General features: G+C 39.1%; 1 protein-coding gene across 1 annotated transcript; it reads left to right on the top strand.

Moving 5' to 3' along the window:
- Window positions 1–4,904: 4,904 nt before the first annotated feature.
- On the top strand, window positions 4,905–14,221 carry galr1a (galanin receptor 1a). The gene is made up of 3 exons (XM_088307796.1): window positions 4,905–5,845; window positions 5,930–5,995; window positions 13,389–14,221. Exons 1-3 carry the CDS (start codon window positions 5,183–5,185, stop codon window positions 13,707–13,709), a joined length of 1,050 nt encoding a protein of 349 aa, XP_088163922.1. The 5' UTR covers window positions 4,905–5,182; the 3' UTR covers window positions 13,710–14,221.
- The last annotated feature ends 1,229 nt before the right edge of the window (window positions 14,222–15,450 follow it).

The following is a 15,450-nucleotide window of genomic DNA, read 5'->3' as shown; positions in this document are numbered from 1 at the left end:
CGTCATCCATCTTGCTGATCGGTAAGCACAATTTCTCCTGACAGAAATTCACACTGTTGATGACAAACAACTACGTACTCTTTCCCTCCCAGTTGCTGTGATGTGTGATGGATAATCCATTACCTTGACAGAGGTCTGGCTATTGCCAAGGCAACAAGTTCATGTATCTCAGTTGAAATCTGTCCAGGCTCTAAGCTAATGAGGTATTATTTTATGACTGCCAACATCGAGTCATTTTCTTTGCAAGGGACTGAACGCTCCAGAAATTGCCAGATCGAATTGGTCCCATCAGCAGTCACAAACACCACCAGGTGCTTTGAGTGAGGATCGTCTGGACAAGCACAAGTGTACACAATAAACTAACGAGACAAAAAGGAACACAGGGAAAATCTGAACCTAAATACTAAATTAAAACCAAAACAGATCATGACAGTATACTAGTTAAATCTAGATGTGTTCATCTACGAAGCACAGTGGAGGTAATTTCAATTTAATGGCAAAGGGTCAATCCCCTCAAGCCTCCGCTTAGTCCTTGAAACCTCCAGTAGCATCTGGTCTGCTGACTTGAGTCATCGGCAGGTTCATAGGGTTGGAGCAGCCCAGAAAGGTCAATTGGTGTGAGACCATTTCAAGAAAAAAAAAAGAAATGAAAGAATTATTGAAAAAAAATATTAATAAAAAAATAAAAATTCAATGTTTTATTCAATACCTCAATGAAAATAAGAACAATTTCCAAAATTTTGACAAAATGTTTTTAGTAGAATGTGTTTAACTCATAACATGAAGGTAAAGTTTATAACAGAATGTATGGATTGCATAATCTTAAATTTTATCAAATTAACTAATGCAAAAATTACTATCTAGTATTTTGCATGACCTCTGTGACTTTTAGGGACAGCAACAGTCTGCTCAGCCTGACAAGTTGTCAGTCTTTTCTCTGGGTTGATTTATTTGTGCAACATGGACTTTAATTTTTTCTTTTTAAGAAATCTTCTTTTGTATGTGTACAAATCTATGTGACTGATGACCCACGTTTGTTGGTGTAATTTTTAGTATCCTAATAATTTAAAGTATCTTATAGAATTTCTTAAACCGATCAGATAATGGGTGGATGGTTGTAGATGTGTACGCCCAAATGAACTGAGAAAAAAACTTGACGAAGTGATCCACTCATGTTCACTGAGAAGATTTATTTTTTAATGAGTCATTCGCAAACAACCCAACAATAAATTGAACATAAGAACAGCTCTCAATACACAACAAAACTTTTGATTCTCAGTTTTGCGATTCAATGTGTATGGCCGAGTGGTCTAAGGCGCCGCGTTCCGGACCCAGTCTCCCCAGGAGGCCTGGGTTCGAATCTCGTGGCTGCCAGGATGGCCGAGTGGTCTAAGGCGCCGCGTTCAGGACCCAGTCTCCCCAGGAGGCCTGGGTTTGAATCTCGAATTTCCCCATTGTGGGACTAATAAAGGCATTATTATTATTATTATTATTATTAACACTATAGGGCTTTCAGCATTTAGACCTACGAGAGTCGTCATTTTGACGGATTGTACTATGGCAATGACATCATTGACTGAAATGATTATTACTTGCAACTTGAGTGTTTAATAAATGTATTTTGTTCATTCAAATTCAGTTGTGACTATCTCTTAATGTAAATTGGGTCATATAAATAAATGAGAAATAGATGGTGGATCGCCTACTATTGTCCCGTGCGGCTTTCGACCTGCGCCCAGGTCAGCTGTTACAAAATATATTAGTTAGGTGCAGAGGGAAAGGAGTCGCGTGTTGCAAAAGCATTTCTGCACTTTACTTCGAAGAAGAGGAAGTAACTCTGAAGTAAGGCAAACAAAGCAACGCCGTGCCAAGCGCACGCTGGAACTCTTTTTTTCAATGTGGTAATTATGTCAACAAGCGCCACATAAGATCATTATTTTATTTCTTTCGGCTGTCTGGCATGTACTGGCCACAGTGTCATGACTAGGACATCTAACAGCCAATTTTACCACACGTGACACGGCTCCTCTTGGCTCTGGCAGGGGGACTTTTTTTTGGACTCACTCTGTGTCAGCCAAGCAATTCCTCCTCAGACTCGTAATGTCTCCTTCTACTCTATGAATTTTTTTTTTCAGATCATGTTGACCAGCAGCATGTCTCAATGCAGTCGCTGGATTATGTGGAAACCCAACGTGCATAAGATTAAGTAAAGACCTCAAATTGACGGGAAAGCCGTAGTTAAAGGAGTACCGATTGTTTCACACTATAAAAAGTTACAGTGAGAGTAAAATCTACACATAATTTTGTACGAGAGGAGTTTAATGTAAATTTCTCTGCCATCATTTTTGTCTGGTGGTTGGTTAAATACTAATTCGGTGACCAATTAGAATAATGTAATCATATTCCACCAGATGGATGTCTGTTATATGACAAGTTCTCTCCATTCTACCTGCTCTTTACAAGATCATTCCCATTTGTTGGGAGAGCCAGCAAACAAGGAGCTGCATCAAGGTTTAACCCAAACAGAAAAATGTTGAATCATTACAGCTTCTTTTCAGCCACTGTGCAATTGCTGATGGTAGAGCACAAAGGATATGCTCCTGTTTCATTTCCTTATACGCTATAATCCAATGAAACCCTGCCTTGTACAAAGGGTGAAAATCGAACAGCAGAAAACCAAACTTCTGTCATGGCAACCAGTGGCTGCAGTGAAAATCTTATACAACCATGACTAGTCATTGCTCCAAAACCAAATTTAACCAACCACAAGAAGTTAATTTCCATAAAAGTCCCTGTGTGTGATTGTGAGTGTGAATGTTTGTTGGTCTTTGTGTGCCCTGCGATTGCCTGGCGAGCAGTTCGGAGTGTGCCCCCCTCACTACAAGAAGACAGCTGATATCGGCTCCAGCCCGCCCGCGATCCTCGTGAGGATAAGCAATTTCGATAATGGATGGCAAAAACAAACAAAAGCAATTGCCAGAATAGGTTGTTTTTTTTTGGCGACCTTTACAGAAAATCACAAATAGTTGACTTTTTTGCAAATATAATGGAGAAGAGACAATGCATTGCTGGCAGACATATTGAAAGGCTAGCCCCACTAACAAGGCGTCATTTGCCATTCATGCCTTGTACATGTGTCCTTCGGTGTAATATTGGGGTGGGGGCGTCTGGCGCGGGGAGGGGGAAAATGTTTCTTTAGCCTCCCGAAAATCATTACAAATCAGAGATTTGACGCCCACCTGAAAGAAAAGCAATCAATGACTGGGTGCATAGCTGTTACTATGGCTGCAAGCAACAAACATCACCGTCAGTTCGCAGTGTGAAGACAGCTCCTCAAAAACGGATGCTGTTGTTTCCCATGTCTTCATTAATAATCGTTATGTCAAGTCGAGTCATATTTATCAGTATAGTCTTTAATCACAGAAAAGTCTCAAAGGGCTTCACATGCTCACAGTTAGTGGTGGGGTGGTCTGTGAAAGACGGCCTCATGTCAACAAGATATGACCCCGACCCTCTACATTTTTCTGGATTGACTTTGGAAAAAAAACAAAATCATGATACTAGCCATAGCCTCATGCTAGCTACAGTTTATGGCAGATTGTACCACCGACCCACTTCCGCACCGACGCCCGTCAATGATTATTTTTGGTGCAAGACTGCACATCAAGTCCACCTAACCCAACAACCCCCACCGCTTATCCTCGCAGTCAATGATTATTTTTTGCCAGATAACGGCCCGGCAACGAATATTCCCTGGACAAATTTTTGTTCCTGCACGTCCCTGCCAAAAGTTGACAAATATTAGCAACATCCCCTGAGCTTAACTCCCAGGAGGGCAAGGGAAAAAAACCAAACAAATACAGGGGAAAAATTATGGGGCCAAAGTTTTTGACATGTGAAGTGCTTGTCAGCGTGTTCCACGCATCACTTGCGAAGCTTGCTAAATCGATGATGTCACTACTAATGTTACTAACTGTAAATGCAATCTGTCAAAAATGTTGCCAATATTATAGCCAAATCAAACATTACATCACTACTCCTCACCTCTCTGTTTCTCACAATCTTCACTGAATTTTGAGGTATTTTCCTTCCTTCGGTTGACTTATTTGACGAAATGACAGCAACAATAAAATCGGCACTCCTTATGCGTGTAGTACTAGACACACCCTGTATATTAGTAAAAACTCATTCTTTTGTTGCTGCGGGCCACATTGTAGTTACGGTTTCCTTCAAAATCCTGTTGGAAGCCGAATGTATGATCGCCTCATTACATATGCACAACAATTTCATAAATGAGTTCTGAAATCGGAAATGAGTCAAAACTGTTTGTTCGAATATAATTACATTATTACCCCCCCCCCAAAAAAAAGAAGTTTCCAATATCTCAGCATTTTAAAAAGTGAAGACAAATTTAGCAAGCATTATGAAATTAATGCACATAATTTACGTTTGCCTGCCACATAAAATGTGGTGGGCTGAATCTGGCCCCCTGGCCTTGAGTTTGATACCTGACCTCTAAACACTGTTACCATTCTAAAGGCAAACTTTTGGATGTGACTTTGATGTATTAGATGCATGTGTAGACTGTTGAGGCAAAAATTGATGATTCACATCCCTATTTCACTAATTCAAGAGAATCTATCTGTAATCCACTCGCATAAGAATTCATATTTTTTCACAGACTGAATTAAAGGCACACTACGATTTTAAATCCATGATATATTAAATGAACAAAGGCCCCGGATTGCCTTTATTAAAATCAGAACAAAACACGAAAGCATGAAAAATATGCAAATAGATGACGTGTGTGCTCAGACCAGCCCCTGATATAATGCGAGGGTGGGAAAAGTGCAGGAGAAGAAAAGGAAAACCTCCGAGTGGTTGCGCGCATTTAGTGTGCGCGCATCAGGTGTACACTTGAAGAGTCACATTTGGATGGCTGATTAATGCTCCCAAGAAATCGTGAATGTTTCGATGTAATACGCATTGTCATGCAAGTACATGATACAACGCGGGATTTCTAAAAGTTCAATCGTCGTGATTCTTGAGAATGTTCTTGCGGGAGTTCCCTTGACGCACTGGACAGCTGACATCTACCGAACAAAATACGAGGCACGGAGACGCAGAGGCGCAGAAAGAGCTCAGATCGATTCGACTAGCAACCTTTCAATTTCAGAAGTAAATGATGAATATTACGGAGTTGGCGTGGCTCATGGAAGAGCCGTGGAACCTTAACGGAACAGACGAAGACAAACTTTTATTCGGGATCGGCACGGATAATCTCATCACGCTGGTGGTTTTTTGTCTCATCTTCGTGCTGGGCGTGCTGGGTAACTCTATGGTGATCACCGTGCTGGCCAGGAGCAAGCCGGGAAAACCACGCAGCACCACGAACATCTTCATCCTCAACCTGAGCATCGCGGACTTGTCCTACCTGCTCTTTTGCATCCCTTTCCAGTCTACCATCTACATGATGCCCACCTGGGTCCTGGGCGCATTCATTTGTAAATTCATCCACTATTTCTTCACGGTGTCCATGCTGGTCAGCATCTTCACACTCTCGGCCATGTCTGTGGACAGATACGTGGCCATCGTACACTCCAGAAAGTCCTCCACGATCAGAGTGGCCAAACATGCGCTCATCGGCGTGGTGGTCATTTGGATTCTCTCCCTGGCCATGGCAGCGCCCATCATGTATTACCAGAACATCTTTCACGGTGGAGAAAATTTAACATTTTGCTGGGAAGTGTGGCCAGACCAAAACCAGAAAAAGGTTTATGTGGTTTGTACCTTTGTTTTTGGATATGTTTTGCCACTGCTGCTCATATCATTTTGCTATTCAAAGGTAAGACAATTTAAATTGGCCATTTGCTAATTAAGGGCATTACCTAACAGTGATCTTACGTAACTTTAATGTCGTTGCTTGCAGGTTTTAAAACATTTGCACAAAAAGCTGAGGAATATGTCCAAAAAGTCTGAGGCATCAAAGAAAAAGGTATGTTTTATAATTCCCTCATAAATGTGATGATCTGATCAATATTTCACTGTTGAGCACTGAGTGAACTGTATACAGTATAGCCTACTATATTTAGAAAAACAACATACACACTCAAGGATACTGCAATGAAATGAGCTGATTGGTTCCTGAAGGTCAACTTCTAAGGATAATGTGATATTACTCCTATGCTTTTGCTTTGTCATCTTTATTTGTCATACTTTAAACAACATAATCCAATATATATATATATATATATATATATATATATATATATATATATATATATATATATATATATATATATATATATAATATACATATATACATATATACATATATACATATATACATATATACATATATACATACATACATACATACATATATACATACATACATACATACATATATACATATATACATATATACATATATACATATATACATACATACATACATATTATATACATATGTCATGTCATGTCATTATCCACACCGCTTATCCTGAACAGGGTCGCGGGAGGGGGCTGGAGCCTATCCCAGCTGACCTGGGGCGAAAGGCACACAACACCCTGAACTGGTCGCCATCCAGTCACAGGGTAGACATAGACACCGTCGCTGAGTGCGAACTGAACCCACGCTGCCCGCACACAACTCGGGCGAGTGTACCACTACACCATAAGTGACTTATCTATATATATATATATATATATATATTTATATATATATATATATATATATATATATATATATATATATATATATATATATATATATATATATATTAGGGCTGTCAGGTGATTAATCCAAAAAAATTAACTCAGTTAGATATTTTAACTCAGTTAACTCAGTTTGGTTTACTTAAAAAATAATGTGCATACTTTGAAAATATTGTGCCATATTAGCTGTCTTTAGCACGTTCTATGAACAAAACACTGTGTTTAAATTACCACTGGGCCTTGCAAACCAACACTGCTGGAGTGTGGCGCTTGTGGGCAGTTTTGAGAAATGTACTAAAATAAATGTCTATAAAGATGTCTCCATTTAGATCATATTCAAGAATCCAAGAAATCTATTAGAACAGTCTTTGAATTGAATATACTTCATATTTGGTGATTTTGCATTAATTCCAAGATATTATTCAAGTAAATATCTGTTCTAAGCTTCGCAAAAAATAGTAGTTGAAAAGTCATTAATCATGATTAAACATGGAATTCTTTGTGTTTAATTAGTTAAAAAATAATCACTTGACAGCATTAATATATATATATATATATATATATATATATATATATATATGATAGAGTTTAATCTTTTTGATTTTGGACGTCATAAACAATGAAAAATGATGATGATTTCCAATGGAGAGTTTGTAATCTGTCCCTTCCGTGACTCCCACCGAGACATGGAGAGACCAGAGGGGGGCGCGGCCATATTCCTCATTAAAAGTAGGTGTTTTTGAAGTTGTCACTTATGTCCTAATTTCTCCAAAATGAATGGATAAAAAAGACAATTATAACTCATTTCACTTTCCTGATGAAAAAATTAGCTTGTTCGTGAAAAAATGGGCCCTCTCGGCTGGATAATTTCTTTAATTATGCACTTTCTGTCATCTAGTGGAAGCGGAATTGATTATTCTGCTTGTTGCTATAACGTCATCTCTAATTCTTATGTGGTAGCAGTGGGTTCAGCAGCAGGGGAATGCATGATTGAGAGCAAGCTATGGGTCGCAATGAGCGCATAGACACAAACTAATGAAATAATAAACTATTACACAAAATTTCAGAGAATGCAATTTCTAAAGAAATTGCTTGTGAAGACTGAGAGGCTGAATTAAAGTTTATGGAATGACGTGCAATGATACTGAATGACAGAATGATATACAATGTCTTGAAATGAGCAGAGCATGTCAATATAGGAATGGTTTGAATCAGTCAAAAATGTAGAAAGTAGACAATAAAACAAAAAACTATGAATTTCTGGCTTTTATTTTGAAATTTTGAAATGTGTGTAGTGGTAGGAATAAGATAAACAGTCAAAGATTAGAACGGCCTGAATCAGTCAAAAAAATGAAATAAGAGGAGTGAAACGAAAAGAAATGGTTATTTTTGGCTTTTATTTATTTATGCATATCGAAAAAGCCTTGAAACATGGACACAAGGAAGCAAGGAACCAAGGAAGGAAGAGATCAAGGAAACAAAGAAGCAAGCAAACAAATATGCAAGGGAATAAGGAAGAAAAGAAACATGGTCGTTAGGAAGGAAGGAAAGACAAGATGCAATGAACCAAAGAAACAAATTATCAAGGACATTAGATAGCAAGGAAGAAAGGAAGCATCTGGGGTTTGGCTAATATTTTGGCCAATGTGGATGCCCCATTTGGGACGCCTAAGAATGAGAATCTAGGGTGTCCCTAATATTTTGGACAATATGGTCGCCCCCATTGGGTACACATCGACACAAGAGCTGAACAGTTTAAATTGGGAATAAAATGAAGTAAATAAAGGCAAAAGAATATATATATTTTAATTTCTTTTGTGTGTGTGTGAAAATATATAATTTTTGATGAGTTGGAATTTTTGGCATTGGTTAAGATGAGCTGAACAGTTTATTGGAACGGTTTGAATCAGTCAAAAGAATGTAGAAATATCATTAATTGTTTATTTTTTGTGGTTAATTCAAATGCAAAAATGTTGAGTATTTTTGGTAAGTAAAAGTATCTGCATTCTTATGATGCAAAAGTCAGGGGTGTAGCCACACATTTTTCAGTCCGGAGTGGCCAGGGATGGTCGTGCGTGTATGCATCCATACGTCATTCTTTATAATATATCCACAGTCAGGGTTTTCTCTTATAGTCTACTTCAAATCTCTAAATTTTCCACAATTTTTATGTTGCTTTTCAGCATAACTTTGTTTCTGCTTATAAGTGTGCGTGCAAAATTGGTGTATGTGTGTTTTTTTATGCCGTGAAACCAATGACTGTGGATAGTGTGATAAACAATGACTTCTCATTTATGTGTCATTGCCTGCTATGGCGTGAAAGTGATAATTTTAATTGATGCTGACTGTAATAACTGAATGTCCTTAATTTAAGATAAATTCTTTTAGAGTTTAAATTCAGATCAATTGTACACATGTATATATATATATACACATGTGTATATCCCCCCTGTGCCATCTGCCCATGTGTCTGAGTGCATGATGTGTGCATGTGTTCTTTGGTCAGTTCAGCGGCACAACCTGACTATCCACTTTGCGATAAACACTGAAGTGTGGGAAACAACCACATTCTAAAGTAACGCATTCAACTACATGCAACACTTTTACTCTGTAAATCTCGGCAAGTGGTAACATTTTCATACGATGATTTGTACAGCGTTCCTAGAATATCGCAATGTCCCATCACTGTTGAGCTACTTTTGAATGCGCCCAGCCTAGTAATGTGGTCTTTTTGGGGCGAGCTGGTACCCGTGGGCTGTGGGTGACCCTGTCATATTTGGAATCTGGGCATCATCAACCGACCAATTACCGATGTGCATGTAGTAATAATAGCGGTAAGAAATAATTAATTATTAAACTACCAGGCTCCCCCTATGGTATCTACTGTTACACAAATTGGCAACAGTCGGTAAGATTTTCATCAGTGACAATTTCATGGTCCAAAGCTAAAAAACAATTTGAATATGATCAATTAGTTGTGCATACTCCCATTATTACACTCACATGTCTCTTTTATGCATGTTGACTTAGTAGCAACAGCAGGTTAAAGCAAGGTAATTCCCACCCATGTTGTGAAATGCTGTTTGCTTCGCGAATTCATGCGTCTTAAAAAGATGCTTACTGTGCAAAATCCGGTGCTCTCGAAAGCCAAATCGAACAGAAAAGAAAGCCTTCCTTAATCTTCCCTGTAATGTGACAATTATTTTAATCTACTCTAGTTATGAAACACTTTCAGATAAACAGTTTGAAACATCCCTAAATTTTGGTTGCAAAGATTTATTGAGGTCACCTATTAATGGATATGGCCTCATTTTACTTGGCAAGTCATGGTTTTGAATGGCTTCTTGGCAAGCAGATGAGTTGGACAGATTGTTACGGAGAATTATAAAATCAAATGAGTCCACATTTTTAAGCATTCTGTAATCAGAACAGAGGCAGTGAATACTCCATAGAAGGCAAAGATTATTTTCTTGATTTAGTGTCATTAAATAACGGGTCTCGGGATCTCCTCATATCGACCATCTAGTGAAAAACAGGAACCATCAATGAATAGAACAGCTCTCCATTGCTAGACGGCATCAAGCGTGAGGATTTTCCTATTCAAGATGATTACAACGATATATTGCTGGCAGGTCGAGCCGCGATCAGGACGACGAGTATGCAGATGAGCTTCCCTGAAATAGTTGCTGGAAGTTTGTGCAGAAATTCTTTGATTATGCAAACCGATTTTTGCAGCAGCTGTCCGGGTGACTGGTCAAGTTGGATATAGAGGAACTGGGCTGGTGTGTTTATACGTGGTTTGCCATTGCCTAGCCGGTTGAATGTAGTGCTCAATTCTTTTAAATGTCTTTAGAGGCATCTCATGGTGGGAAAATGAACATTTGTTTCTTTAATGGACATTCCCGCTGTCAGCATTCCAATTGCATGCTCCCTCAAATGTTTGTAATTATTTGTGGCACTGTGCTGTGCTTTTTTTTGTATGGGCAACTGAATCAGCATAATCTCATCAGCGTCTTCATATGCCATAGCTGTGAGGTGGATGGATTATCTTGGCCAAGGAAAATCATTCACAAACATTTGTGAACAATACTTGAGAGGATGGAAAAGTATTACATTTTTTAGTTCGACTCTTGAAAATGGGAGTAAAAATAAAAGTGTATTTATTTTTTTGTTCAGTAATATCCATGAACTGACACAATATATGGCACCCCAAATTTGAGACCTAGGACAGAACGGGAGCTTATCGTCACTGTTGTGCAGAATTCCCATAAAGCCAAAATAACAACTATACAGGAGATATAAAAAAAACATCAGCTTGTTTGATTTCTACCTTCCTAGACACGGCTTCATTCGGGTTGTATTATACCTAACATTGCTTTTGCACACTCACGCCAACATAATCGTAAAAAATACATTCAATCGCTAATTCATTGCTGGCATTGTTTAAGATTGGCAGCAAAGTAAGTCAAAGTCTGCAAAAAGTCTTTGGAAACGTCACAAAAGCAAACTTTGCACAAACGCCTTTTTCAAGGTCTAAAGTCTTGAGTGATGCTAAAAAAAAAAACAATGAGCCAACTAACCCGGTCTGTTTCGTGGATATAATTAAGAACCGAACAGAGACCTACCTCCATGACGCACGAGTCCTTCTGCAACGTAGTATCACAGGGATCAATTTTGAACCAACTAGCCAAGCTCAATCCTGCGAATCTTACTATTTTCACTCGTTCTTGTCCAAAACAAAAACCCAAACGAGAAATAGAGGCGACAACTACGCCACACAGCTTCCGCAGAATGAGGAAACTGAAGTAGTTTGTTTTCAAGCTATTTTCACCACTTAATAAAACTTGAAATAGCTAAAAATAAAAATATTTATCCGATTGTCAAATCATGAGACAATGAAAAGTGAGAGTAGCTGAGAGAAGAAACCAAGTTAAATCTGCTTGGGGTTTTTCCATCTGTTAGGGATGGTGAAGCAGTGAAAATTTTATGGAGGCTACCTAAACAAATCTCTGTTTGTAACTTCTCAAAACTGTGGGAACCTCTCCGGAGTTGCTGCGTTTATGTGTCGAGGCTGGAGAAGAACCATGGGACAATATTGACTTAATGTCGCTGCACAATTTGGAAAGATCTTTTTGGACACACCTCTTACTGTAACTATGTACTCAATCTGGGCTGGGGTTATAAATGTTAATGCATTCTGCTGTATGCTTCCAACTTGTTTAAGACAGTCTTGAGGATGGCATTTTTCTGTTACCACACGACTGCCCCCAGCGCCTAAAAGTTCATGAAGCACGCTTAGATGGACCTTGGAAAATAATTTAAAGGCTTGACCTCATCGCAATGTCATGAACTTGAACAGCGATTTGCGCGCCAGCATGCACTCATTTCACATCAGTGACCTCTGAGCAGGCAGGACGGTGGCCGACTGGTTCGCACGATGGCCTCACAGTGAGACACAGCAGAGGTCGTTGGTTCGAATCAGGCTCCGACCTTCCTGTGTGGAGTTTGCATGTTCTCCCCGTCCCTGCGTGGGTTTCCTCCGGGTACTCCGGTTTCCTCCTACATTCCAAAAACATGCATGGCAGGTTGATTGGACACTCTAAATTGCCACTAGGTATGAGTGTGAGTGCGGATGGCTGTTCGTCTCTGTGTGCCCTGCGATTGGCTGCCAACCAGTTCAGGGTGTCCCCCGCCTACTGCCCGAAGATAGCTGGGATAGACTCCAGCACCCCCCGCGACCCTAGTGAGGAGAAGCGGTGCAGATAATGGATGGATGGATGGACCTCTGACCACGTGCGTGTTTTTCTCATGTTTTCCCCCTCTTCATTTTGCCTGGCGTGCCAATACTATTATGATATCATGTAAATTATTGTTGATTTTGAATATGACTGGCAGCCATTTTTAGCCACTTTTCTTCAGGCTCTTGAATCACATTCCATTTGCCAAAATGGAGATTAATTAGTTCTGGAATAAAGCAAGTGGCCGTTTGAGACGAGAATGCATGGAATTATTCTTCTTATTGTTTTTTTCTGATCGCTGGCACATTCCAGCTGCCTGACTAACAGTCTTGCATTGCGGACATCTCTTTACCGCTCAATCGGTATCAGACACCGTTATAAAATCGCACAACCCCAAATATGTTTGTCTGATGGAAACAGTGTGATGTGAGGTTATTCTTATTATAATTGATGGTCAATTCTGCCCACATTCTAGTTTTAATCTTTGAATAATTTGAATCCTTAACTTTAGGCTAAACTTTAGCAAAGAAAGGTAATTGAGTGCCAACTGCAAGGCAACACATGTAACCTTTCTCTTCTTCTCTTGTACACCTTTGACATTTACTTTGGATTTTGTCTAGCCCGAGATGACCTTTATGAACTTTAAAAAACATTCCCTGCTGACAGTGCCATCTTAATTACGGAATATGTTTTTCATTCTTAAGTCCTCCGAATTCAAGAGACTCAGTCAGATACTAGTTGATTGAAACTGATTCATTATGCAAGTGATCCTTTTTTGTAATAAAATACACCAAACACAAATTTTGATGAAGTGCGAGGGAAGAGACAATAGTAAATAACGTCAATTTATCGAGCGAATTTACTTCACTTCTTTGTTACCTTTGACCTGGAAGCCATTATGCACTAAGACCATTTTGTGTTCTTTCCTCCCAGACAGCTCAGACAGTGCTGGTTGTGGTGGTGGTGTTCTGTCTGTCGTGGCTCCCTCATCACGTGGTTCACCTCTGGGTGGAGTTCGGGACCTTCCCACTGAACCAGGCATCCTTTTTGCTGCGGATTGCCGCCCACTGCCTGGCGTACAGCAATTCATCTGTCAACCCTGTCATCTATGCCTTCCTGTCAGAAAACTTCAGGAAGGCTTATAAGCAGGTGTTCAAATGCCAGATTGGCACAGAAGATGTGCCGTTTAATGAGATCAAGGAGATCCGCAGCAAGGCCGATGCGCCGCCTTCAACGAACTGCACCAACGTTTGATTTTTATGGTGTGCACAGAAGTGTATGTATGATACATGGTAACTGTCAAACTAAAACTGAATTTAAGGACATAGTGACAGGTGAAAACTGCAGAAATTCTGTGACTGATGCCACGGTTGTTCCACATAAGCGCTGTAAGGTTTAAATTATTTGTGCGATGTGTTCACATTATACAGAATGATTTCAACTGTCATCTTCTCTTGCTCAATCTTTCTCATTTTAGGAAATCTTTAATTAACATATATGGGCTCACCTGTTTAGTGGAAGCTGTGCCATGATTGGTCGTTAACTGTGATGTAATTTTCAGCCGACAGAAGAGACAAAATGGCCGCCCTCTGAGATGGATAAAAACACATAGCTCATATTCCACACACGCAAGATTAATGAGAATGCCTTTTTTTAAGACTAGTGAAGACGCAAAGAACATTTTATTGCAAAGAATTTTGGGGGGTTGACTTACCCTGTAATTCTACGCCCCATGAGCCTTTGCATAAATTACGTGCATCTCTTTCGACCAGTGGGCCTGCATTGAATAAATAATTGTAAAGAACATTTTTGAGTTGACTTCCCCTTTAAGGTGGTTTGGTGTGAATGTGAGTGTGAATTGTTGTTTGTCTGGAGTTCCCTGACTGGCAACAACTCGACATTGAGGACAAACTGAATACAAGACAATACAATACAATACAATGTTATTTTTACAGCGTATTTCACAAAAGCTGGAGCTGTAACAAAGCGCTTTTCATATGGTGTAATAGAAAATAAATAGCTGGCATTGTACAAATACTTCTATTCTAAATTGATCGACTGACGACCAATGACCAACAGCATGAGGACTGGCATGGGATAGCTCACTGTATTGCTTTTTGTGCTACTTCCTGGTTCAGTCTTTTGAGCTTTTGCAGCAAGGTTTGAGGTTGAAGTATGTAGCTGTTTCCTATGGAGATAATCAATGCATATGGTTGTCTGATTTACAAAAAAAAAAACATGCAAAGAAAATTTGCGCATATTGTTTTTCAGACTGCTTCTTAAATTGCATAATCTTTCATGTAGAAAATACCTGTTTATTAAAGTGCTTGTGTGAGGTAAGTTCAGATAATACAAATAATAAAGCATGAAAAAAAATTGGCATATTTGACAAAATAATAGCTTTTCCGAAGTCTAGTCTAGACTCATCGAGATTATGGCGTTCATCTTTTCTTTTGGTTTCAGGTTGATTGGACACTCTATATTGCCCGTATGTATGAGTGTGAGCACGGATGTTTGTCTTTGTTTGCCCTGCCATTGGCCGGCAACCAGTTCAGGGTGTACCCCGCCTACTGCCCGAAGACCCCTGGAATAGGCTCCAACACCCCTGCGACCCTAGTGAGAAAAAGCGGTTCAGATAATGGACGTTAGTATTATATTTTGTAATATTTATCAATTATTTTTTTTTTCTGTAATAAGCTTTTGTAGGTCAAACTTAAAAACAACAACAAAAATGTTACAATAGGAAGACAATTTCCAAATCAGCATCAAAAATACATGAAAGGAACACACAAAGCCAACTGAGGTTAAAATTTGTTGTTGACCAATGTAATGTTTGTCTAAAAGTCTAACATTAGTTTGAACTTCTTCCCTATAAAAAGCTCTTGGATTTATAAAGCTGTAGATAACTGCTCTGAAACTTTCCTTGTAGTTGTTTATTCTCATTATGTAATCATGATTGTAAAATTGATTGTGTATTATCTTGTGTAGAAAGAAA

This window comes from Idiotropiscis lumnitzeri, chromosome 10 (assembly GCF_059441095.1).
Source record: "Idiotropiscis lumnitzeri isolate Australia: NSW breed Sydney's pygmy pipehorse chromosome 10, RoL_Ilum_1.0, whole genome shotgun sequence".
Taxonomy (NCBI): domain Eukaryota; kingdom Metazoa; phylum Chordata; class Actinopteri; order Syngnathiformes; family Syngnathidae; genus Idiotropiscis; species Idiotropiscis lumnitzeri.
Note: the sequence above shows the minus strand (reverse complement) of the source record. Positions and strands in the feature narration are given on the sequence as shown.

Bases quoted from the DNA above. Each gene is read 5' to 3' on its own strand.
- galr1a (XM_088307796.1), top strand. From the start codon at position 5,183: ATGATGAATATTACGGAGTTGGCGTGGCTCATGGAAGAGCCGTGGAAC. The intron at 5,846-5,929 runs GTAAGACAATTT...CGTTGCTTGCAG, and splicing joins TATCATTTTGCTATTCAAAG to GTTTTAAAACATTTGCACAA. The intron at 5,996-13,388 runs GTATGTTTTATA...CTTTCCTCCCAG, and splicing joins CTGAGGCATCAAAGAAAAAG to ACAGCTCAGACAGTGCTGGT.